Raw genomic sequence first — 26,016 nt, 5'->3', positions numbered from 1 at the left:
TTGCTGTTGTAATGTATGCAAGAATTTCCTTTTCTCAGTTGGACAAGCTGCCTGTTAGGAGGATGATGGTGCATCTTGTGCCTCATGCATTTGGATTTGGTGACAACACCCTGTTTGAGTTTCTTGAGCACTTGCAGAGCCCTGTATTTATGACACCTCTTCCATTATGTGTGAAAAGTTGCTTAATGTGGGCATCTGGGGTTGGATTGTGCTGTTGACAAAGATTAATTGTTCAGACAGATGCTACTGTCCAGACATACATCACACAGGTACACAGGCCATATGTTCCATCAGCGTTAATGCTGACCTGTCTCAGTGCTTAAGAGGTTGTTTTCCTATCTGATATTAGCCAAGGCAGCTAGAAGAGAGCAGGAGACAATTGTCCTGACCCATGGTATCACCATCTTCAGTGTCTCAGTAGTTATGGTTACGAGCAGGATAAGATCTAAAAGCAGATTTCTGGAGTGTTGTCTGTTTACCCTTTTTGTGTCCAGGACATTTGTTTTTCGGATTCACCTTCATAATACTTAGGATATATAGATTTTGATTGATAGGTGGATAATTCATTACATCCATCAGACTGGGGCAAGAAATGGTGGTGACTAGACTTCAGAATCAGGGCTCTTGAGCAGAGGACAGGTTTCCCTTTCTAAAACCTCTCTTTAAAAATTTTAAACACCATTTTCTTGAGTGTTGCAAGGCTCTTTTGGGGGCTTTTGGGACTTCAGAACCATGATCTTAGAGGGCATGCCTGCCCAGGTGAGCCGCCCAGGTTCAGTGGCGGGTTTGAGGAAGGGGAAGCAGCAGAGGGTCCCACGCTCTTTGTGAAGGATGGGGTAGCTGTCATTATTGCCAGGGTTCAAAGGTGTGTTTCATCCCTGCAGGTCTCCTAAACAGATTGCCTCTCTTGCCAAATTGTTTCTTGCATTTGTCTGTGTTATCAAACCCGTTGAGCTCGTTTCAATTTGACCCGGACTCGCAGCCTCCACCTCCAGAAGCAGGACAGTAGCATGGAGAGCAGTACAGCATTTCTGTGGATTTTCCTCAGTCACTGCTAATTTCTAGCATTTCTTGAGTGAATCAGCCTCCTTCTCCTGCCTGATTCATTCAGTGCCATCATGATATGTTTGACATCACCATCATTTCCATGTTTAGTGAGTTATATATATTTTTTAAATGCTTTGTGACACTTTTAAATGAAGCAGGTAGAGAAAATAGATTTTGGAAAACCAGGAACATCTGGTGCTTGCATGTTGTGCTCAGCAACTTTGTGGAATTGATATGGTCCTAAAGTAGAGAAGAAAAATTATACATTGAACTTGTAAGTTAATTAACTCTGACTCTCAGGTACTTGAAAACAAGGTTAGGATTGTCATGTCAGTCTGGATGTGGATGGTTTCTCACGCCTGGCGTGTTTCCAGGTCATTCTGCTGGAGCATAGTGCAGCAAAACAGGAGCAGGCTTCTGAGAGACTGCTTTCTTCCCACACCCACAGAGGCTGTTTTGGTCCTTCAGCTGACCAGTTAGTAGATACAACATAAACTTTGTTACCCAGCAGTATGCGTAGCATTTTTTCTACTTGAAAAAAAAAGGATCTGGAGTGAATTACAGTCTTCAGGTTTGAAGAAAATTAGTAGGGGGGTGTTCAGGGGGATCATCAGAGAGTATCCTCTCCTGCTCCATGGCTAATCTGGCTGTTTCACAACCGTAACAGAAATTTTAAGGTATAACGATTATTTGCAAGGTACAGAGTAAAGCTTTAAGGAAAAGAAGATAAATACAAACATTATTTTTAATTTTGTATTTGCATATTGTTTCTACTTCAGACTGTGTAAGATTAATCTTTTTTTGACCTTTTTTCTCAGGTTCTGGCAAGTAGCATAGGAAATGCAGCCTCCAGTGTACTAAATGTCATCCTGTCTAAAATACTTAACAACACAACCTGCGCTCAGAAAGCAACACCTTTTTAACATGAGCTGTTAAAGAAAGGTGAAGCTAGCTCTTGTGAATGTTTTCACTTGTAAAAACTAACCATAATAAATGTGGAAGCAGGTATGAGCTGGATGTGAGAGCAACAGGATAAAACACTTCTTTATTTAAACATCAAAATCCTGAAAACTTATTAAACTTGCATTGTTTACTTTTGAGTTCACTGGATAAACACAGGGAAACTAATTGTTTCATTAAGGCTATATTTTAAAAATCCTGAGGTGTTTTATAGGTCATTAATGCTGCACTGGCTCTGGCTGCTAAACCCCAAAGCAAGCTGGCTCAGGAAAACATGGATCTCTTCAAAGAGCAATGGGAGAAGCAAGTCCGTGTGCTGACGGATGCTGTTGATGACATCACTTCCATTGATGACTTCCTGGCTGTATCAGGTAAGGAGGGGGTTGATCTCAGAAATAATTGTTGTTGCAACTGAGCTTATTCCTGGAAACAGGTGGTTTCTACATGTATTCCAGAGTCCTCTCGGGTTTTTGGAAGGGATGGTGTTGGTACACTTTACCTGGTAAGCGTCATCTTCTGCTGAGCAAGGTGTGAACATAGAGCAGGAGATCTTGGCACGAGGAGAAGACACTTTACGTCTCAAGAGTTGTAATTGCTAGCTGAACTACCAACAAATTGCCATCTAGCTACTGTAGACAAACCCCACCAGTAACATTGGGGGAAATAGAATATGTTTATGTTGAAGTTACAAATTAGCAAAAAAGACGATCTCTTAATTCACCATAGACTCTTGATATGTAAATAAAAATGAATAGCAAACCATCATCCTACAAGTTCCTTAAAATAAAACTGTTCATATAGAAAATGTTCTGTGAATATTTTTAACAGCTTTATTGAAGTTTTCGAAAAAGATTAGATCATTATAATAGATTAATAATTCCATTTGGCAAAGTGCTTGCCAAGATAATATTTTTTATCAGCGTCGTTGATAAAGACCCACTATTAGCTGCTGTGACCTAGAAATAAGTGGGCATTTTTATTTTCACATCCTCTAATTCAGCTGTAGTCAGAGGACATGGTGGTATAACCACTTGAATTGTGTCTGCAATAGCATTCACAAATTACTGCTACAAACTGAGGGTCTGATTGTCCTGGTGCAAACAGGCTTGGGCATCTTGAGTGACCTAAAAACTCCTGTTGTAAAGAGATTTCACAGGAAGATGTGTGGAGTGAGAAGTACCAGGTGAACATAGCTAGAAAACGTTGATGAAAAATTTAGGGTCCTGAATTAAAAGACCATTTCCTTTTTTTTTTTTTTTATTAAAAGAGAAAAAGGAAAAAAAAAAACCCCAGAAAGTAGTGTTTATGTGATGAGTCACCTGTATTATTATACATGTTGTATTGTGGTTCCCTGGGTTCTGAATAAAAATTTTCTTTGCAGTGAGTTAGCATAAACTTACTAAGCAATTGAATGTCCTAGTTCTTTGTGTCTGTCTGCGTGCTCGCGCTGCAGCAGTAGTTGAAATTGCACAGCTGTGAGGAGCCTATTTCTGGGGAAATATATTTAGAGGGAATTGTGTGCAGAAGTTCATGGCTCCACTTAGAGTTTGCCCACAAGTGTACAAAACATTTTAAAGAGAAAAAGCTGTCAGTTGGTGAAAACAGTCTGGATAAAGCTGCCTTGCTGTATTTCACTTACAGGTGTGGCTCAAAATGGGTCAAGCCACTGGAACAGAATGGGCTGCATCCTTGTGTAGGTCATTCGAGGACATGGGTACTCTGCTTTTGAGGGCACAGGTTATGATGTTGGCCCACTGCTGAGGCGCTCTGAAGAGTTTGAAGGACTTGGCAATAATCAGGGAACGCTTCTTTTCTGGGGCGATAGCAGGCTGACTTGGGAGAGAGTTCACCTTGAGTGTCTGCTTGCCACCCAAAACGATGCCATGGAAGTGCTGTAGTTTGGGCCTACTTCAGATGCTCAAGTGCATTCGGCAGTTACTTGTACGTGCTTCGTTATCGAAGAGATGTTAGAAAAATATTAAAGCAATAAATACTGTTTTAAATATTATTTGTTTGAACATTGATAAATGTTTTCCATATAAATGCCACAACTCCCAATTCGTCTGCTAAAAGTCTAAATGTCTCTTAGGATAAAATCATGACGGGCATGATTTATACCAGGTTCCATTTGGGGTTATTAGGATGTTTGTGGCATTTTGTATCAGTTACTAACTGGGATGTAAGCAGAATTTAAAAGAGTTCATGTGAGTCTATATGTGTGTGTGTATACCTAACCCCCCCCCCCACCATTCCTACAACCCATCATGAAGTATATACTTCATTGTTCAGCCTATGCTACAGAATTTTATCAATTATCCACAAGTGAAGGCTTGATGAAAGAGATGTTGGTTTAGATAACAGCAGAATATCATGGAAGAAGGTACTTAAACGCACAGCATTGCAGATAAGCTTGCAGGTTACAGTATTTTATGAAGGACATAGCACAAGAAGCGCCTTTTGAGTTAGGACAACGGTCTGGCTAATTGTCAGGGCGTAGGAGATTTATAGAAGGGGAGTCCTGTGGCCTAGAGATCTTTCCTGTATGCTCCCAACCATGAGTGATTTGCAGCTCAGGGAGCTCCAGCATCAGAGGTGATATCTACTGAACAGTCCTTGACAGATTTTCCTCACTTAAGTTGTGTTGTGTTAGTTGTTCTTTCAACCAGTATGAACCACTGGCATCTCCATCATCCTGTGCAGAATTCACAGCTTAACTGTGCTCTGTGTGAAGAAGCTCCTCGTTTTTGCAGTGTTGTCTGTTTGCTTTGTTGGATGCCCCTTAGTTGGATGCCCCTAGGAGATGGTGAAAGAGTTTTTTCCCTACTCACTTTCTTCATGCTGTAAATGTACAGATTTCTGCCGTACGCTTAGTCAGTCATCTCTTTCTTAACTGCAGAGTCTTTGCCTGTTGCATTATTCCCCGTATCAAAGCTCTTCTGTACCTTCTGTAATTCTTAACCCTCTTGTCAGTACCTTCCCTAAGCACTCTGGGTATGTTTGTGTGCCCATTACCTCTGTTCTTTGGAGCGGTTGCTGATAGCACCATGTAATTGTCAAATTCAGTGTTCTGAAATTACCTGGATCTCCTTTGAAACCCTCAAAAAAATCATTCCATTTGCTGCCTTCTGTTACTCTGCCACTGACAGAGGTTTATGCAAGAGGCTGCCCATCACAACGGAGCTATTTTGTCTTAAGAGCCTCCAGATGAATATTTCTTGGGCCCAATGATTGTCCTTCTTCATTACAAGATGAATACTATTTTTACAAGTGTATGAACACTCCAGTATTTGTTCCATAACCCTGTCTACTGACACTGCTGCTCGACCTGGTTCCTCCAGTGTCCCTTGTCAAGACAGGGTCCAGCATGGAAATTGTTCTAAGACCTTCCATAGGGGACACAGCAGAGAAGCAGTTATATTTATGCGTCTGTGGCTTTATCTCCTGACTGTTGCTCTTAGGTTTTGGTCTCCTGCAGCCCCCAGACTCCCTTGCAGACTTCTTGGGATGTTCGGAAAAGGATTTCTTAATCCCTTTAATGGGGAGGTAGGGGGAGGTGGAAGCTGTTTGGTGGGGGTGGATTGAGGATTGACAGTCAGGAGGGACTTTTAATTCTGTTAGCTTTCCACGGTTTTGTGTATTTCATTGTTTGCTCTAAAAATAATTTTCATTGGAAAAATGCCTTTCCTCTTACCTTGTTGCCAAACCATACCATTTTTTCCCTATCGTCATTTCGGTAGGACGAGATGCCTTTGCCATTGCCTTTGTTATATTCTGTGTTATATTCTGTTGCTGTGAGATTTTTCTCCTGCTCAGCAACAGGAGGGTTGTTAGCTTTGATGCAGGACGGCATTGTCACATCCCCGAAGGTGCTGGTGGTGAACCTCTGTGTCAGCATTTCTTGGGCTCTGCCACCCCGGCCTCGGCAGATGGCATTTTGTGCCAGACACTTGTGGTCCATATGCCTGTAGGACAGGTAGCAGTGTGTGTATGTACAAGCACACAGAAGTGTCAAATCTTATTTGTTATCATCCAACGGGAGAGTATAACCAGAGTGGATGCACCTGACAGTCCTGTACTTCCCCAGGGCCCCTTGCAGACTGCCCTGTGGGGGGGTTCTCTTTCCCTGGAAGTGTCTTTCTGGCCACTTCACATCTGCAAAAGACGCTAAATGATCAGCAGGCATTTAAATATTCATCTTCATTTTGTCCATGCCTTTTATTAAAGTTCCTATAATCCAAAGAGGCTTTTAAATGGTCTGTGGCTTAATTTATTCATTAAGGAATTCAAGCAATAAACAGTCTGTGTTTTGGACTGGCGCCGATGCTTTTTCTTTTTACTGTTGTGACTTGCAGGGATGTCTGTCTCTTGCTTTAAATACCGAAACTCTGTGTGCATCTTGCTGCAGCTCTTGTACCTTGGCTGCCTGCTCACTGACTTGTCACATCACTAATGAACCTGCACTTCTCTCTCTTAGGGCCACATTCTGCCCTCAGCTGAACTGGTTCAGGCCGAGTTGCTTCAGAGGTATTTCACAAGTGTATGTTTTGTCCAGGTTGCTTACAGAAGTCTGAAGTATTGCACCTGGCTCTGTTAATTTTATGTAAATTAAGCGTAACGTTTCCAGCAGCAGTCCTTTCAGCCAGTTTATACAAATCCTCTATCAGTCAACTCTATGTGCTTCTCATCTCTACAAACTTTTGCAAAATGCCTCTTTTACTACCTGCACAGGGAATAAAAGCCACTTCAGTGGCACGGATTGGCAGTGTAGCATGATTAAGTCAATGGTAAGTAATTCTGGAAACTATTTTAAGTGACAGAGCAGAAACGTTTCCAAGTTGGTTTCTTACCAAGCAGCCCAAATGCTGATATTGGATGGCAGCATCAAAGCAGTAGTACTGATACATTAAAGAGGTCTCTAACAGAGTTTAGAGGACCTTTAGGGTAGCTTTCCCCAAAAGAGGATCCCAACCTCTTTAGGCATCTTTAGAAATCTCTTAGGAGGTGGTTTTAGTCATTTTTGGCTTCTTGGACTTGATAAATGGGCAAAGATATCCCTGTATAAAAAGAGAACATATATTCTGAAAGTAAATTGCAAACAGAGGTCTTGGCTTTATTTTTTGTTTTCTTAAAAGGCAATGAGTACTCCGTCGCTGGAACGCTTTCTGCATAAATCACTGCATATGTTATGTGTCTTAAATTTCAATGGAGGGCTAACAGTTTAATATGCTTTGATGGTATGTGTGTGGTTGTAGGAAAACACTGTGTAGGAAGCTAGAGACGTGCAACAAGTGCCCAGTGCGTGAGTGCGTGGAGTGGATGAGGTGTGGTGCTGGGGAACGTGCCTGCCGCCCCACGCAGGGCAGTGATGGGGGAGGGGTTCGCAAGCACGTGGAGTAAGGGCTTTGGCAGGCCAGGGGAGGAATGTGGAAAGAAACAGTTTAAGGGAGAATTCAACTGAACTCAGCTTTTCTGTTGGTAAAACCAAATACAAACGGGCTCAGGAAGCATGGATGCCAGTAGGTGGATGGACTGATATTTTTTTGGACACCCAGTTTGGAAGGGCAGCTGTTTGCTGGTTGTAGCGAGTTTAACAATTAATGCTTCACAGCATCTTGCTGGGGGTTTTATAGAGCAGGTCGCAAACTGAGAAATTGCAATGCTGATGACTGCAACAGAGAAGATATGACCATCTAAATCCTCCTCCTTTTACCACCAGAGAATCATATTTTAGAAGATGTAAACAAATGTGTCATTGCTCTCCAAGAAAAAGATGTTGATGGTTTAGACCGCACAGCTGGTGCAATTCGAGGGCGTGCTGCTAGAGTCATTCATGTTGTCACTTCTGAAATGGATAACTACGAACCTGGGGTCTACACTGAGAAGGTGTTGGAAGCAACGAAGTTACTGTCCAACACAGGTAAGAGTCGGTTACTCCCAAGATCTCTGAATTCATCCTGCTTGCAAGTGCACGGGCAGCCGGATACTAATGTACCCGTGAAATCTATTAAAGACTCCATTTACATACTATAATGAAAATTAGTGGGAGTTATTTGCAGAGCTGTGGCAAAATGAGAAATGTAATTTTGCTGTGTTGACTGGCTTAAAACTCAGCAGTGCGCAAGGTCTCCCTGGATGTGCTTGCTGTCATTGACTGAGCCGTAGAAAGCTAAAACACCAGGGAGTGAGTCCCAAACCGTGAGTCAGGGCTTGAAAGTTATGCTGATTGTCTTGCAGTGCTGTACCAGGCTCTGCAAGTGTTCAAGATCCAGAAAGAAGGTTTCTGCCACATTGGCCCAGTAGAATAAATTTTGGGTAATAATTTAGGGCAAATTTTCTAAAATGTCTTTGTAACTATTAAAGAAACATAGTAGGTTGAAGTCTCCCATGCCTAAACAATTGGGGGTGGTGTCTCCTGTGAACTGGCTGGTAGCGTCCATACAGGGTAAGGTTGCCTCACTGAATCCTGTGCCAACCATTAGTTGTTGGTTTTGCTTTAATTACTTTAATGAAGATTCGTGGGTGACACTGAAGGAATTAACAGATTGTAAGTGGTTCTGTCATGTTCTTCCTGGGGTGCAGTGAGTCAATGAAGTACAGCAGTGCAACCTGCCCTCTTCCAGTGCCTCGTTAAACTTGAGTTTCATAGTGGTAGTATTGTATTTTTTCCAAAAAATATGTACATCTGCAGGGAACATTAAACAAATGCTTAATATTTTATCCCATAGTTTCTCACTGCTTCCCCAGGTGTTTTCTCCTTGTCCACTAGAAGGGTGTGATCAACTTCTCATTTCAAGGTAAACAGAAATGGAAGTGGACTAAGGCTGGAGCTATGGTACTGCTGTCCTTCTACAAGTGTTTTGAATTTAAACGGAACCGCTGCACCGCTTCCAGCGATGGTTAACAACCAGGCACACGCATATCTTTTACAGGAGTGTCCAGCAGAAAGTGGCATTGGGTGGGGACTGACTGTTATTTTGTGTTCTTAATTCAGTTATGCCACGCTTTACTGAGCAAGTAGAAGCTGCTGTGGAAGCACTGAGTTCAGACCCTGCCCAGCCAATGGATGAAAATGAATTTATCGATGCTTCGCGACTGGTGTATGATGGAATACGAGATATCAGGAAGGCCGTACTGATGATCCGGGTGAGCATAACTTACTTCAGAGAGCTTTCTGGTTTTCTGCTCGCTTTCCCCCACCTTTATTGAACTGACAGGCATCAGTTTTACTGAGAGCAGGCAGTGTAAGACTTTCATTTAGCTCATATTAATGTTCAGAGTCTTAAAAACTGCTAATCACTCTGTGGAGTACTCCAGAAGTACATTTTGATTCAAATTCATTAAACAGATCTGAGCATCAGTGATAGCCAAAGTTGTAATGCTAAATACCCTTCACGCATCTTTTGTAATATGTTAATGCCTTGCTTGTTAATGTGCTAAAATCAGTGACCTTTGATTTAACAACAGTGAGTGGATTCATAACTGTAGATGTTTTTTGAGGGTTTGAGAGCTTAGAGATAAAACCTGATGGCTCTTTATTAAGTACATTTTGAGAATTAATGCTAGTTAGTCAAAAACAGGTTTAGAGGAGTTCAGTCTGTAGTTCCCAGAGCGTGTAATTGCTTAATTGGCTAACCTTGGTAAACAGGGACCAGTTCACAGAGGCTTTGTCTCTTCGGTGCTTGCGTGTTTCAGGTGCGGTGAGTGTGACTTGGAAGTCAGGCAGCGTTAGGTTGGTAGGAGGTGTGCAGGGAAGATGCAAAAGGGCTCCTGCATTTGATTGAAGGGTTGCAGAAAAGAAAGTTCTGGTTGAGGCTGACCTATGGGCATATTTCTTGAATCTTAGCATGGTGAAAATGGGCAGGAGCCAGACACAGCAAAAACAAATGTAGAGGTTTTATTCCTTTTTTTCTTTTTTCCTTGTACTCCTCTGACTCAAATGTAAATGCCTTGCAGAGAAACTGTCTTCATCTTTCAGAATGGTAACCATGGCAGATGCATTTTAGTGATAAGTAAATTAAGGACATACAGCCCCAGAATATCTGTGATTATAGTAACCATTGCAATAGTATCTTCCATGTTTGCTGCTTAAAGCAAAGAGTCAGATGGAAAATCAGAAGAAAAGCTGACAACCACATATGTGCTCTCTGTATAATTTTTTTTCAAACTTAAGCTCAGCATTTATAGACAACCAATGTTAGATGAAGATATCAATGCTTTCCTGCTATGCAGACAAACTAATTTGATTCACCCCCTGCTGAAGTCCTTTTTATTCAGAACATGAAGGCATGACTGCCAATTCCACGTCGTTAGTAATTAGCTGAGCTGGCGATGCCAGGAATCCTGACGTTTCCCCTTGCGCCGCGTCTCTGATGTCAGGGTGCCACGGCTTTATTGCAGCTGCCAGTAGCTAACGGCAGCTCGCTGGTGACACATCGGTGACCTATAAAAGTTAAAATGTTAGTATTTGTTGTCCAGAGGGCTGTAAGGTGTAGAATGTATTTAGGATAAGAGAGCCATGCAAATGGCGATACCAGGCCACCACTTCTCCAGGGCTCTGTCTCAAACTGGACCGCAGGAGTAACCATGCTCGCAGGGGGATGCTGCTAAGCTCAGCTGGGGTAAACGGGCTGAGTCACTTGAAACTTTGTCCAGTGACACTTGTTCTTTACAGGAACCAGAAGGAAAAGTCACTCAAAACACCTAATCTTTCGGTTTTATGCCATGTTTTCAAAATGAAAATTTTACTCTGTCTTTACTGTGGTGAAGTAAAGCTTTATCTCGCACCACCCCCAGAAGACTTTTTGCCCTTGATGACAGGTTGAAAGGCAGAATTACACTTTGTATCCCCCAGGTTGGATGAGATTTGGGATGGGTGAGCAGAGAAGGGGCCTTGAGAATCATCAACAGTTTCTAAAGATGCAGCTGAGCTGTTTTGTTTTGTTTTGTTTTTTAATTTTTAAATATTGATACACTGAGCTACTTCTTAGTATATGTCCTTATGCTGATTTTGTGGATATATTCTGTTCTTCAAAGCATGGAGAAAAGATGGTGGCTGAAATACCCTAGGTCTTGATTGTCAGCATGCTCACCTTTGCTTTTTGGCAACTGTTTTGCATATCCATCTCTATTTTAGCTGTATCACAAGATGTGTCTACTGGAAAACAAGTTTGTAAAATTCAAATCGGAGCAAAGAAATCTGAAGAGCAGTAACTTTATTTGCATCTTATCTGTTAATCACGATTTATTGCATTTATCAGTCAAGTTCTTTGTTGATCCAGCTCTGCAAAATTGTTATGAAGTGCCACTCTAGGCAAAGAAGTAGTATTTTGACAAACATGCTGTTTAAACTTGATAAGCTTTATAAAAAGTTTGCCAGCTATAGACTGGCAGTAGCAAAAATAAATTGTAGGCACACAGGAACTAGGTCAGATGTGTTTAGCCTACAGCATAAAAGCTGGCCCTTACTAGCTAAAAATTTTCAGCTTTTCCTGGGGGATAAGAATAAATTTCGATATATCTTATCTGTTGTTAATTTAGTCGATGCTTTGATTCATAATTGTGCTAAAGACGTCTGTGGTTTTGAACCAGGCCTTAAAGCTGTGTGTAATTTTAGCTTCAGAATCTTGAGTGAGGCTTTTACACTTAACCAAGTTGCAAAAATACTGTTCGTTTTGCAAAAACTTTTTTTTCCTGTGTTTCAAATCCTGAGTGCATTAGTGTCCTAACAAATCGCAGATTTTTAGTTACTGGTATGTAATTTTGGTGATCCCTATGGTGTTTAACATGAGCACTCAAGCATGTATAATCACATGTGTTCATACGCTGAATACAGTCCCTTTGTTTGCCTTTTTGTTGAAAACATTGAATAATTTTTACCTTCGCTGATTTCCATTCTCTCTGCTTGAAAAACAGTGTTCTTGGTGATTTTTAGAGCCGTGAAATCTGTTGTTTGACTCTGGCTGAATAACTGTTTCCTCAGACTCCTGAAGAGTTGGATGATTCTGACTTTGAGACCGAGGATTTTGATGTCCGAAGCAGAACAAGTATTCAGACTGAAGATGATCAGCTCATCGCTGGACAAAGTGCAAGGGTAAGGAAGAAATCTAAGTGTTATAAAACTGTGACCTGCCTTCAAGAAACAGTTCAACTTGCTTTGAAAATCCAGGTTGAATATTTTTGGGGTGGTGGTGAAAATGCTGGATCAGAAAACTAGCACTCTTCGTTTCCAGTCTGCTTCTGAAAAGGAGGTTAAATGAAGTGCAGCATGTTGGTCTGACGGACGTGAGAGGCGCCTGCGTTTGGGTTTGGATGTTCAGAAAGATCAAAACGCTTTTAATACCAATAAACTACTTTATACTTCGACATGGCAGATGTGGTAGGCAATGCCATTTATTTGGTGAGCTTCTGCAGGGAGATACACAGCAAATCATTCTGTTGTCCTAATGTGATTTTCAACAGGCAAATACTGAGTTTGTGGGCAGGAGTGTTTTCTCCCGCATGTGTTGGTGAGTGTGTTTGGCCGCTGAGCATTTATCAAGACAATGTTGAGAGGAGCTCAAAAATGAATTCATTTAGACTAACCGCATTTCCTATGACTGTTAAAAATGAAAGCATTGATAGGCAATATATAATCATTAATAGGTGAAAACTTAAAATCAGTACATTGAAGGAAAACCAGGCCTTACCTGTTGTTTTTATTTGACATGTCCCCTTCTGGATCAATAACAATTTACACCCTTGGGAAAGTGCCATGGAAGACTTTTTGTAAAGGCTCTTCTAGCCTGAAACTAAGCAAGGAGTAGCTAGGCCTGATTTATCAAACTCCTGCCACATTGGTTTGGAATTATACTAACTGAGAGTATTTTATATGCTTTCCTTCCTTGTACAAGCACTCTCTCTTCTTGTATCCCTCTCCCTCCTTTTATTTAAATGCAGACATTTCTAATTTACCTTTTAGCACAGCTGCTGCCAGAGCCTTTTCTGTACTGAAGCTCCTTTTCACCTGCTCCTGGAGACATGAATGCTCCCACTATTTATGAAGGCAAGGGCATTAAGTCTCATCCAGGCTGTAAACCTAGTCTAATAGATTTTATTCAGGAGTAAGCACATGCTTTTTATTTTCACTTTTTCCTCAATATGCATGTTTCAAAATAGTACATCTACCTTTTTACAGGAAAGAGACTCATAATATTTATTCTGTGCATTGCAACACTGAAAGATAACCAAGTGGAAGTTCCTTTCAAAACCCTTAAATTTTATAGAAAAGTCAATCCCCCACACACCCACCCATGCAGTTTTTCTTTGAGGGAGGGTAATATGTGGCAAACTTGTTTGGATTCTTAACAGTTTTATCATGCAAATGCCTGAATTTCAGGTGTCGATTTGTCTTTCTGCGAACTGTTTCTTAAGAAAGAGCATAAACTTTGATTCAGAATGGAAGGAAATGGTTCTGTAAAGCCTCTGGGTAGAGGATTGCTATTAAAGTTTTATCCCCATCTACGTGACTTAAATTGGTTATTAGTGAAATGTTCCAAAAAGCCTTCTACAAGTGGTGGCATAAGGCGATGTGCAAAAAACTCTCTCTTTCAGGCTATCATGGCTCAGCTCCCTCAAGAGCAAAAAGCTAAGATTGCTGAGCAAGTTGCAAGCTTCCAGGAAGAAAAGAGTAAATTGGATGCTGAAGTATCAAAATGGGATGACAGCGGTAATGATATAATTGTTCTGGCAAAACAAATGTGTATGATTATGATGGAAATGACAGACTTCACCAGGTGAGTCTTTATAATTTGAGCACACAACACCTTCTCTCAGAACTGACTGGGATGCTGATCTTTCAATGAAACGTTTTGCAAGTACTCTTAAGAGTCTTACTTCTTATAATTTCCTTTAAATGTTACCCTATTAAAGCCTGTGTATTAACTTGGGAGATGCATTACTATGCAGTGACTGGATGGTAATAACCGTTTAAATTGATCACAGCAGTTATTGCCTGTCTTTCCTTCTTTCTTTCTTAAGAGTGATTCTTGTCCCAAGGAATATATATATCTATATTTGCTCAGCTCTTTACAACATTAAATTCTATGGGCTTCTCGATATTGCTATACTGCAGAAATAGTTCCTAGCGCACTTATTTGCAAAAGAAGGAGAGGGGTTTTGATGCCTTTTGAAATTCATTTACCGGATTTTATATAACACTATTTTTTAAACTTGATGTTGCATTCCATGAAAATTGCAAATCTGTCTTGTAAAACGTTATCTCTTATCATTAGATTGCTAAAACCAGTAAAATTTAAGATTTTTTTATGCCTAGATTTATTCTAAATATGGGGAGGGGCTGGAAGGGTGAAACTCTCTTGAAAAGGAAGGTGCTGTAATGGCTGCACCTGCCTATTTCTGTGCGACCTTATTCGTGCAGTTTGTGTGAGGAATCACTTCCAGTACTGTATGGAACAGAATGAGAAAAGCAATATATAGTTCGCTTTTCTGGTTTTCTGGTGCTAGAAGGTAAATGGTTCTGTTTTGCAGAGGTAAAGGTCCACTGAAAAATACGTCAGATGTGATTAGTGCAGCCAAGAAGATTGCAGAGGCTGGGTCAAGGATGGACAAGCTGGGACGGACTATTGCTGACCACGTAAGTCACAATTCATTTTCATAAGCCTCCAGCACAAATGAGCAATAGGGGATCTTTTAGTACTGCAGACATGATGAACAGAAGAAAATGTGTTTAGTTTTGAGGTTTCAGGGGGTTTTAACTGATTTTCCAGATCTGCTGCTGGGAAATTCTACCCTTTTCTTTCTAGCTGCTCTCCTGCCACCCTGAGCGGTGTAAGCAGCTGAATACGCCCAGCAGTAGCATTAGCAGCTCCTTGGCTTCAGTCAAGCACCTACCATTTTAAGGTAGCAATATGCCAACACTGCTTCATGTCACGTAGTATCTAGGCCAGTTTCTCTGACAGAACAGGACTGAAACTGAATTCGTGTCACTTCTGTCACGCTCAGAATATGCCCAGTGCTTTCCAAAGCAACGATGAGGCTGTGCAGGCAACACCATAATTATTGCATATGGCCTATTGTATAACCTTTAATATTATTTTTGAGGCAGCTTTTTATTATTAACAATTTTCAAATGCCCCATAGACAAACTCTGTTGGGTTTTTTTTTTTGTTGTCTGGTCAGAGCTGATGAAGACTTTGAGCAAGGCACATAGTGACCCGATTTTTTGCAGTGTTGTCCCAGGCTGTTTTAAATGTTGTTGTGCTATATGTCCAAAAGTTTTTGAAAAGAATTCTTCTAGGATTGAACAAGTATGGGCAGCTCACGGGTTTTATGCAATGCATCTGCCTGTCCTGAGCCGCTTCAGAAACTGGGTTGGGCCAAGCAAAAAAGCCTTTGGTCTCGGTCCACACCCAAATTGCAGGGAAACATCAGCATTAGTAATAATATTCTGCCTTCCAGAGAGACCCTGAAATGCAGGTAGGTTAAGTCTGAGATCATGGACTAAACTTGATTTTGTACAGCTGTCACTTGCTTGTAAGTCCTCTGAATCTAAATTCATAATGCAAGGTTTTAAATAAAACGGTGTCACTTTGGAAGTAAATCTTTGTAATGCAGGTCTCTCTTTAAATGTTGCATCCAGAGGATGTTGTCTTCACCCTAATTTATTAATGATGCAGTGAGAAATGATCAATGGGGAGATGAAGTTGAAAAGCGTTTTTTAAAATGGGTCTCCTTGCTGTAGCATTTTGACAGCCATATTTCTGGAGGAACCAGGTGTGCTGCTGCTGTAGGTAAATGAAGCAAGGAGCAGTTTGTGTTATAGATCTCGGGGGATCTTGGACTGAAGGTTTACAATGCTTTTTTTTTTTTTTTTTTTTTTAATTCACTTGTTTTATGCAACCTCAATATATGGTTTTCTGCACCAAGGTATTTCAAAATGTAGAAGAAAACTAAATGGCTCCTTTTAGTAGAAGTAATGTCCTTAAAAATGTAAAAGATTAAGCACATGTTTGAAGATAAATATGAGCAGGACTGTACAGTTAGTCATTTTGACAAGAATATAGCTTTTTTTCCCGACTCCATACTCTGCTAATACTTTCAGCTTGCATATTTCATTAGATATGCTTACATACTCTTTAGAAACTTGTTAATGTAGAACTACCTGACAGTTACAGAGGACATACAATGCAACCATTTCAGCGGAGCACTAATGCCTTCCTGTGCCTAATACGGGCTTTTAACAAATGGATGGGTTTTATGTCCTGTTTGCCATGTGACACCGGGTGAATCATGACCCCCTGTGTTAGTGTGTCAGGAACTCCTAACTCCTGCCATCAGGCAGTTTTACAGCACATTTCCTTTGAAACTATAAAAGCTATTATCCAAGGTATTTCACGTCTGTTGAAAAGTGTCTAGCCATCAGCCAGCAGATTTTCCCAAAGGTGTTCCATCTTTCGCTCAGAGCGGCATTCTGCTTGTTTTCGATGGGGGAATGAATACGAAGCAGTTGTGAGCACGACAAAAATGAAAGTTGTTTGCAACAAGATTCTGATTCTCCACGTTATTTTTTTTTCAGTGTTGAAGTACTTACAAAGCAAAAGAAAAATTCTGTTGCTTTTTTTCTTTGATGGTGTTGGGAGGTAGAGGTTGTATCAGTGTCTGATCATTAAATCGAAAGGAGCCGGGGGCAAGCTTAGGGGTTGCGCTGTTTGCCATGGAGATGCTCCAGCAGCCTCTTGCTGTCGAGACAGTCACCGCTGCGGAGGTTGGTCCAGGGATGTGCTCCAGGCACGGGCTGGTGGCTGTCCTGGGTAAGAGCTGCTGGCACGCATTGCCACCCACCCGTCCTGCCGCGGTAACTGCTTCACCTGAATGCCTGCTTGCAGCTTCTCTAACCACACAGCGCCGAGCCCAGCTGTTACATAGGGCTGGTGGGGGCACTTGATTGTGAATTCTTGTTACAACAGTGTTCATACCCTAAACTGGAGATACAGCGGGAGGAAGAGAAGTCTCTGGTTGCTTGCTTACACCTACTAGACAGGTGGGGAGGGGGGCTGTGTGCTTGTCTTAATCAGCACACGCTGCAGGAGAGCTCTTCTGTTTTCCCCTGCCCCTTTTCTTTGCAAAAAGGGAGAAAAAGGTGATTCTGCTGCTCCACAGGCTCAGCTGGGGTGGTAGGAAGTGAATGTGCATGTGTGTTTGCTCTGTCCTGGATGGATCCTGGATTTGACTTGGAGCACCCAGCTTAGCTTTAGCCAACAACCACCAGTGAGGCTGTGGCAGCATCTCATTTTGGGGGGGTTGGGGAGGTGGGGTGTCCCCCAACACCCATTTGTTTCTCTCTGCAGAGCAGCTATCTGCTGTGACTGCATTGTGGAATCCTCCCCAGCTAGCTCTGCAGATGGGTGTTTTTGTGGCTGTTGTAGGTTAATACAATAATGTAATCTTTCTTAATCAGTGTTGAAATTGTTGCCTTTTGGGTTTTTTTGTTTTTACCTGAGTGTTCCCGTGTAGGAAAGGACAGGGCTTATAGAGGCATCTGCAGTGCCTTTTGTTGCTGTTCTTTTTTATCTTGTGTTTTATCTCTATTTAAACATCATCTGTCTTTGAACTTAATTCCCTATTCTGCTTATAGAAATAGCATACACAGTATAGGATGTGGTTTTCCAACTCACATCATATTGATATATTTAACCAAATAATGTTTCCTGTTCCACTCCTTCCCCCACTAACGTTTTGCTGCCTTCTTCAGCCATTGGTAAACATGCGGCAGCTTCTTTCCTTCAGAGTGTCTTTCCTTAAATGGTTTCCATAAACTCACAACCCATAAAGTACCTTGAATTGTTTAGCGGTCCTTCTGACGTGCTGTATTGTGCATTTGTCAACATTCAATTCAATCTGCCTCTGTGCTGCTCGTTTGCTTTGTTAGATGAGCTGTTTGGGAGATGGAGAGCATTTTCCAAAACAGTAATTTCAGCTTTTCATTAGCTCTTTGGCCGATGCTATTTGTGGACTTTCTCTAAAACATCTTGTGCTGCTGACTAATATTGATTAGCTTGAAAAATTAACCTGCAAGCTTTGCTGCTTCATTATTCACAGTTTTCACTTTACTGATGGAAGCAACGTGCCTGCGTAAGAGTTGCAGATACTTCAGGTGTTTCATTACTTTCCTTGGGACTAAGAAGGTGATTTCTGTTAGTTTATGGCCACACTGGGTCAGATGCCCATAAAGCCATCCAGATCTCCGCCGCCTGTGCTACACATCCTGATGTGTTTGTCCCAGCTTGCCAAAATTCCTGTTGTGGTGCATTGTGTGTACGTGCATGTGCTGCCTTCGCTCACAGCTCAGCAGCCTGCCATACAGAGGCATCTCTATACGCAACATATAGTACAGCTGTTTTCTCTCTGCTGTACTGAAATGCCCCGTTGGCTTAGAAAACCCACTTGTTCTGGCCCTGGAAAAAACAAATGTATTTAGTAGCTGCGCTCACCACCCTTTCAGAGCTGAATGTCTGTCATGGCAGATCAGTTACTGTTGTGGGAAGCAAATGCTCCATGTAAATGTGACCTCCGGTTTGCACACCGCTGCTTGTGCGAGGCAGCGATCTGTTCTGGTGAAGTCTCCTTTTGTGCCTTTTATATAAGGGAGAATTCGGTTCTTGCTTCCATCTTGCAGCTAAGGAGAGAAGATCTGCAGTGAGAGTTGGGGCTCAGACTCTGCTGCTGACACCCAGGAGGGGATTTTGACTTTGCCCTGAAAGGAGAGGAGAGGCTGTGTTGCTGTAAGCAAGAAACCTGAGCTTGAGTGAAGCACAAAATAGTAAAATGGTGCCACGTTTGAGATTATTCTTCCAGTCATACCATTGTGAATTTTCATTTGATGGTCCCTTGTACAGAGTGAGGGTACTAGATGAAATGGGATTTTGCTGTGAACAGGGGTGTGTGGAGAAGAGCTCTTGCAGACTGTAGATCTCTGAATCTGGTCGGTCAAAAGAGCAAGCAGGTGCTGGGCGAAGAGAAGCAAATGCTGCTTAGAGCAAGGCTCTTCTCTCCTTCTCATGTCTAACGCTGGTGAATCATTGTGGCCACTCATGGCTTCTTTGGGGTTTTGGTGCTTGTCTGGAGGCTTCTCCAGGATGAGCAGCTGGGTGGACACTAACCACAGCCACTAACACGCTGCCTGGCGGGGAAAAGCGGAGGGTGGTGTGCCCTGCTTGCCTTCAAGCTGGGCTGGGGGGCCAGGGAAAAGCATTTAGATCTTGTATGAGTGTGTGTGCCTAGGGGGGGCTGGAAAGCCTGCATGTAATGACCAGGAATTGTGTGCCGAGACCCTGGATGCTGGAGATTTATGAGTTTCTGGATGGGGTGCAGGTGTCTAGGAAGGATGGTGACCACTGCAGGGTCTGCCTTCAGCTCTGTCCCTGGTCAATGCCGGTTGGATTCCTGACCTGCCGGTACTGTGCTAAGAGGTGAAATAATGCTGAGTACAGTGCTGCCTGCCTTAGAGCAGAAAACTTAAGAATCATTGTCAGTCTGATGCTGGTTTTGCCCAGGAGGCCTGGGAATGCTCAGGGGGAAGATAATGCACAAAGTGGCCATTTCGGAGGAGGAGATCGCACGGGAGCGCGCAGTGCGGTACAGCTGGTCATGCTTGCTCTGGGGCTCAGGCCAGGGTTTATGCGAGTGTGTTTGACACAATGCAATGTAAAGCACACGGACATTGAAGACATAGGTGTTCTGTAACGTAACACCCTGCTCTAAACTTCCCGCTTTGGTCGGAAAGGTACACCCGTCAGCATGGTGTCCTCACCGGCGGGCACCAAGCCATGGCCTGCTGGGCTGTCATATCCCCTGCGTCCCTATTGCACTGGCTTCTGCCATCATGAAAATACCCAGACTGGTTGAAAAATCCGTCGTCTTGGGCACTGCTTGCAGCACCGCCAGCAGTGTCTGCAGGTCCGGGCCCGCCTGAGTATTTACCCAGTCGTGAGTTGTGTATTGCCCCGCGCTGGGGTGCAGGCAGCTGTAGGTGCCCCGCTGGTGCTGCACGCACAGGGCAGGAGCGTGCCACGCATGCCCTTGGGTTTATTCAGCAGCAGCGTGAGAGTCTGGTGGGCAGAGTGTTCGTGGGGGCAGTGCGTGCCAGCTGCTTTATTCACTAGCCCTCACACAGCCAAGCGTGCCAGTAGATCTGAGATGGCCTGTTAGTCTTGGGAGAAGCAACGCTGGCCACCGTGCTCACTGCCATTTCTAAAGATGCTGCAGGACTGGCATGGGTAGTAAAAGGCTTCCCATAGCCTTTTTGTCTTATGCTTGCGGATCCCGTTTGGACTGTGGCTGCCCCTCAGCAGGGCTCCTCTTGTTTTGAAATCCAGTGTGAGGCTGGCTCATTAATCATCTCACCACTTGGCTCTGCAAAGCAAGGGATGGCCCTTCGTTTCTGTCCGAGAAAACAGCTTTCTGAACTGCACTGCAGTCTCTGGTACCTACGTAGTCTTTCAATTGCAAAGCTGAAAAAGTTACTTTTATCTTACGGATGAGTGCCTCAGCAAGCACTTAAAAATTTTATTTCATGCCTGGTGAGGAATCTAGTTTCCACACTGCTAAGAGATGGGAGCAGAAGTCAGGAAAATACCTACTTTGCTGGATATAATTGACTAACTGTTGGGTTTATCACTTCCTAGCTTAAGACTGAGAATTGAGGCTGGATTTGCTAACATCTGCTAGTTCCAACCTGAGATCTTGGATGTAAATTCATTGCTGCCGTGTCCTGTACCATGTGGAGGAAGGACCTTCTATAGTTAACACACCTGCTCTGGAAAAGTTAGGTAGCTGTCGTCCTCCTCCTCCTCTTCCTCTTCCTCACAGGGAGCTCAAGGACAGCCGTGCAGCTAAAAGGAGCCCCAGTGATTTTGTCCAGCAGCTGCCCCTGTGTTCTGATAGCCTGTGTTTATTGCTTCTGGTTTTTTATATGTATTTAGTGATGCCCATGGATTGCTCAGTTGTCTTTAGAAGACCAAAGCTCACCAGAAAGGGGAATGATCTCTGGAGCATATTCACTATTAGAGAATGGAGTTGTCTGGTTTCTCCCTAAATGTTTTCTGTTCCGGTTTTCCTGATGGCAAGGTAAAACTTCACCTTTGTTTTTCCAGTGTCCCGATTCTGCGTGCAAGCAGGACCTCCTGGCCTACCTGCAGCGCATCGCGCTGTATTGCCACCAGCTGAATATCTGCAGCAAAGTGAAGGCTGAAGTTCAAAACCTCGGAGGGGAGCTGGTTGTGTCTGGGGTAGGTTTGAGCTACGACATGTCCAGTTCGTGCAGTTTTTCTTCCAGGGGTAACAATTATTCCAAGCTAAGCTTTTTTACACTAAACATTTGTATAGAATATAGACAAGAGAATTTCAGAGCATTCAGTCAAAGTTTTAATGTATGCAGAGTTTATAATGCTGCCTGTGCTGCCACGTTGTTCTTGGAGGAAACGCTTACTGTTTGAAAGGGGGAGAACACAGACTTCACTTTTCCTTACTCACTAGTGGGTTTAGGCAGATTCACTTTACCTTTGTGCAACCTACTGTTTTTTCCAGACTGATTTTCACTTTTGGTGAGGTTAAAGCACTTTAAGCAGCATAGCTAAACCTACCGCGTGTCTCTGCACAGCCTTGGAACACGCTGGGATCCTGCGATGCTCCGGAGATGTCGGTGTTCCAGAATGGCTGTGCCCTGGAGAGCGCAGGGGTTTAGCGGCTGCTCTGGTTGATGACAGCTGAAAGCTGCCGTAGGCCAGCCAGCCTGCTTCCTTATTCTAGCCATTACTTAGGAAATAATTTTTTCACTGTAGTTCATGAAATGCTTCCTCCCAAGAGGAATCTGTCTGACAGATTTGCAGGGAGGGAAGTGTAGCTAAATTTTTAATTTCTTTGGGCACAGGTATGCTTGATCACTGGTACTTTTGCCCATCTATGTCATGACTGAGGTAGCAGGTTTGAAGAAGGGATGGAAGTGGCTGATAGTCCAGTATTGCTCTCTGAATCCTTAAAAGCAAATGGAAAAAAAACTTCCCATCCTCTGCCATTTAGATATTTCAAGTACTTAAACGTATTAGGACATCTTTTTCCTCTGCAGACAAGCTGGAATTGTAGAAGTGCTTCAGGCCAGTAGTAGCTGAGGGAGGTCTGCAGCAACCTGCTGCAAAAGCAGTGGTGGTGGTGGGCCTTCGCAGGGGAGGTGGGCTTCGCCGCTGCACCTCCTGCTGCTGCCCGTCCCACAGGCTCGGATTTCCAGCACAGTGGAGCCGAGTGATGGGATATAATGAAACACATTGCTGTGCTTCTCTGCTGCATGCCTGGCGTCCTGTTAGCTGGCAGGCTGAAGGCATCGTGCTGTCAAAGGAGTAGATGTGTCATTATGCCATAATATGTACTCCAGGGTTTTACTGCAGTTGTTCGCTGTCTTCAGAATTTACATACCCTTCTGCCATAAATTAGTTATATGAACAGGCTGGCATCTGTAGTCTAGTCTCCTGGTTTTATCTGTTCACGAGTCTGTCCACTGGGGCTAAATATTGCCGGCAGCAGTGTTAAACTTCTATCAGATTATCAAATGAAGACCTCTGCCAGGCCAGGGACTTAACCTGTCTAAAAGTAAAATTCTTCTCGGTGTTCCCCATCCGTACACCAGAGAAATTTTGTGGCAGCAGAGCTATAATCAAGGCAGTAAGAGCTTGCACCCTAAGAAATCTGACAATTCATTTAGAAAAATGCCTCCTTGCTTTCATTGCATTTAACACAATTCTTCCTGCTGTGAAAATCCATGGAAACAGTCAAAGGCAATGGAAGTGCTTTCCAGCATGACGACTGGGGTGAGGAACGCAGGACACTGGTTTGCTGGAGGGCACAGATCTGACCTGCCGTTGTGGTGCTGGAAGCACAGTGTGATGGGAAGGAAGGTCGTAAGAAAAGTGCCGTAAGAAAAGCGACCATCCCCCTGCTCAACTTGGCTGGCTCAGCTTGAGCTGCTAGGCAAGCCACGGCCTCAAGTTTTCCCCAAAACCTTCCTGTAATGTTTGCAATGCGGGAATTTAAGTGTGCAGAGGCAGCTGCGCTCTTGTGTAAGCCGAGCAGAGGTGCTGAAACCCTGCCCCAGACCAAAACCCTGCCCCAGACCATTTGGCGTCCACCAGCCGGAGGTCCCCCTGGGAGCAGGGCACTGGCACCCGGAGAAGTGGGGTCCCAGCTGAGGTGACCTCAGTGGTCATCCCCTCTCTCTTCCACCCTGCCCTGTTTGTGGCTCTTCATCTCTGCCGTGTGCTAAAGCTTCAGCAAAGGCATTTTTTCCCCTCATTTTAATGCTCTTGTAAATCAAGAACCACCTGGGAAAGGGCTCCAGGCCTGTCTGAAGATGCAGTCGCGTTCCTTCCTTTCCAATACAACTTAATATTCTAGGGCGATTTAAATATTTATTATCAGTGATTAAGATATTACTACGGCTTTATTGATTTCATTAGAGAATAAGCTACTGTTAAAGCCTAGTCACAAAAGCAAACAGCAGAATACAAATCTTTTCAGTTGTCATTAATATGGAAAAGGCAGAGATCACGGGCAAACCTCGCGCTTTTAGTTTTGATGGCACAAGCCAGGTTTTTACTCCTTCATGCCCAAAGAAAAATACCACCTCAAATTTGGAACCTCAGATTTCAAAAGAAACCCCAGAAAAATCAAATTTTGAGTGCTTTTACGCCCCAAGACTGTCATTTTTGTGGAATACTGTATTTGTGTGGGTTTTACGGCGTGTAACGCATACACGTTACCGTTTGGCAGGTGGACAGTGCCATGTCTCTTATCCAAGCAGCCAAGAACCTGATGAATGCGGTGGTGCAAACCGTGAAGGCTTCCTACGTGGCATCAACCAAGTACCAGAAGTCCCAGGGGATGGCTTCGCTCAATCTGCCCGCCGTCTCTTGGAAGATGAAGGCTCCAGAGAAGAAACCCCTGGTCAAGAGGGAGAAGCAAGATGAAACCCAAACTAAAATCAAGCGGGCGTCCCAGAAGAAACACGTTAACCCGGTGCAGGCTCTCAGTGAATTCAAGGCAATGGAGAGTATTTAAAGAGAGGTCTTTGCCTTGGTTATTTTTTTCTCTAGCCCACTACTGCTACTTCCAGAACTCTACTTCTAATATTCTAAGGATTTTTCAAAAGTGTACTATTCCTCAAAATGTATTTACTTAATATAATTTTGATAACTTTGTTTAGATTACATGGGGAAATACTCAAATTTATACATCCTATCAATATAGCTTCAGCCTGCGGAAGTGTGTTAATTTAGATTGCTTTTAGATTTCAGGGATGTATTTCTAGCTGAAAATTGTTTTGTATAATCTTGCTTTAAATAAAATATTCTATAACCAAAGAGGATTTTACAGTAACACTAACGGTTAACACTAATAGTTGAATCATGCTATGCAGAGACTGCAGTTTTTCATGGTGATCAAGAGAGGAAAACTAGATTGTTTTACTCAAAAAAAAAATTAATTAAAGTATTGTATGGATTAGTGTATTCCTGCTGTTGGGGCGGAGAGGGAACAAGCTCTGTATGCTCAAAGGATGTGAAAATGCAGCAAGCTGTGTGACCACAGCTGGAAAATATCTGGAAAAACTGTATAGCCTTGCCTGGGCTGGGTTTTGCTGGGGGTCACGGAGGGAGGGGGAGTGTTTGTTGATGCGCTTATTGGTTACGTGATGCTGCTTTTCCTGGGCTGTGCTAGAGCTGTGTGCCTGACGGCTCATTCCCACGGGTGCCCGGCGTACCAGCACCCACAGGTGGCTTTGCCACCGGCCTTTTCGCGGGAGGGGGGAGTTTCACACGCATCTCTGCTGGGGGAGCACCCAGAGTAAATCCAGTAAAACATACAATCATGGAGGCGGCTGATTACTTCTGTATGACACCGGACGGGAATTTTAATGCCTGGTTACAAATTACTAATGTATTTTGCTGCGGGACACTAATAAAGTTGCTTTTACCAGCTGGTGTATTGTGGTGCTGTGAATGGAGCGGGCTCCCAGCCCGCCCCTGCTCCCCCTCCCCGGCATTCAGATGCAAATCAGCTTTGTACTCATTTCTCATAATTGCTCTGCATCCCGCCTTGGGCTTCCAAAGGCACCCAGGAAATAATGTTTGCTCAGGCTGCAATTTAGACTATACATTATTTGTGATAACTATAGCTACAAGGTATAATTTTGCTGTCTTATTTAAATTTTATGAATTTCAGTGTGTTTTACATGTACCAATAAAGTCCAGTATTCAAGAAGAGGCACTTGTGCAGGTCAAAGTCGCGTTCGCTGTTTCTGTAAAGCATCCATTAAAATGGAAAGCAGCCTGTTCTGTAGTTAATGTTTTAAACTGCATCTAAATTTTAGAGCCGAGCCTTGGCAGCATTACGTTATAATTTTATTTATCTTGATCAGCTTATAATTTACTATATCAAGGTTATTGCTGTCATGTTACCAAAATGCTGATCAGAATTAAGCTAAATAGTTCGTGGGATATTTTTGCCAAATATATTATGTTTTCAAGCATTTTAGCCTCTTGAGTACAGATAATAAACAGCTGAATTATCTGCTAGTTTTCATATGCCTTTAACGTCTCAGCAGGCATCTGCTTGGAGGGTAAGCTGACTTGCTCCTTCCACGGACATTCAAGGGTTAACGAAATAGATAAACTAGATCTTGTTTTGTAAATAATAACTGTTTTTATAAGTATGATTTTTTTTCTCTTGATATTAATGTGATTGTCTTAAAGGCTACATTCCCTGGGCTATCCAGTGGCTCTCTTCAAAATACATACATTACTTCCCCCAAAACGCAATCTATTAGGGAGCTTTAAAACACAACCCATATATTAAAATGTACAGAAATATTTATATGCTTTTAAATCAATGCTTTATGTGCTTTTAAATCAATGTTAGTTTATTTTATGCCACAGACTTCGAGCATCAAGTTGGCAGCAAATTAAAATA

At 42.9% G+C, this 26,016-nt stretch overlaps 1 protein-coding gene across 2 annotated transcripts in view; it reads left to right on the top strand.

Annotated features, from left to right (window-relative positions):
* The window catches only part of CTNNA1 (catenin alpha 1), a 122,800-nt gene extending 97,777 nt beyond the window's left edge, over positions 1 to 25,023 (top strand). For both annotated transcript variants that reach the window (XM_055811816.1, XM_027779697.2), the window contains 8 exons: positions 2,222 to 2,378; positions 7,724 to 7,924; positions 8,999 to 9,150; positions 11,987 to 12,097; positions 13,597 to 13,778; positions 14,533 to 14,638; positions 21,156 to 21,290; positions 23,821 to 25,023. In XM_055811816.1, coding sequence (XP_055667791.1) covers positions 2,222 to 2,378; positions 7,724 to 7,924; positions 8,999 to 9,150; positions 11,987 to 12,097; positions 13,597 to 13,778; positions 14,533 to 14,638; positions 21,156 to 21,290; positions 23,821 to 24,108 — 1,332 coding nt within the window. In that variant the 3' untranslated portion in view covers positions 24,109 to 25,023. The remainder of the gene's footprint in view (positions 1 to 2,221; positions 2,379 to 7,723; positions 7,925 to 8,998; positions 9,151 to 11,986; positions 12,098 to 13,596; positions 13,779 to 14,532; positions 14,639 to 21,155; positions 21,291 to 23,820) is intronic.
* Positions 25,024 to 26,016: the final 993 nt, after the last annotated feature.

This window comes from Falco peregrinus, chromosome 8 (assembly GCF_023634155.1).
Source record: "Falco peregrinus isolate bFalPer1 chromosome 8, bFalPer1.pri, whole genome shotgun sequence".
NCBI lineage: Eukaryota > Metazoa > Chordata > Aves > Falconiformes > Falconidae > Falco > Falco peregrinus.
Note: the sequence above shows the minus strand (reverse complement) of the source record. Positions and strands in the feature narration are given on the sequence as shown.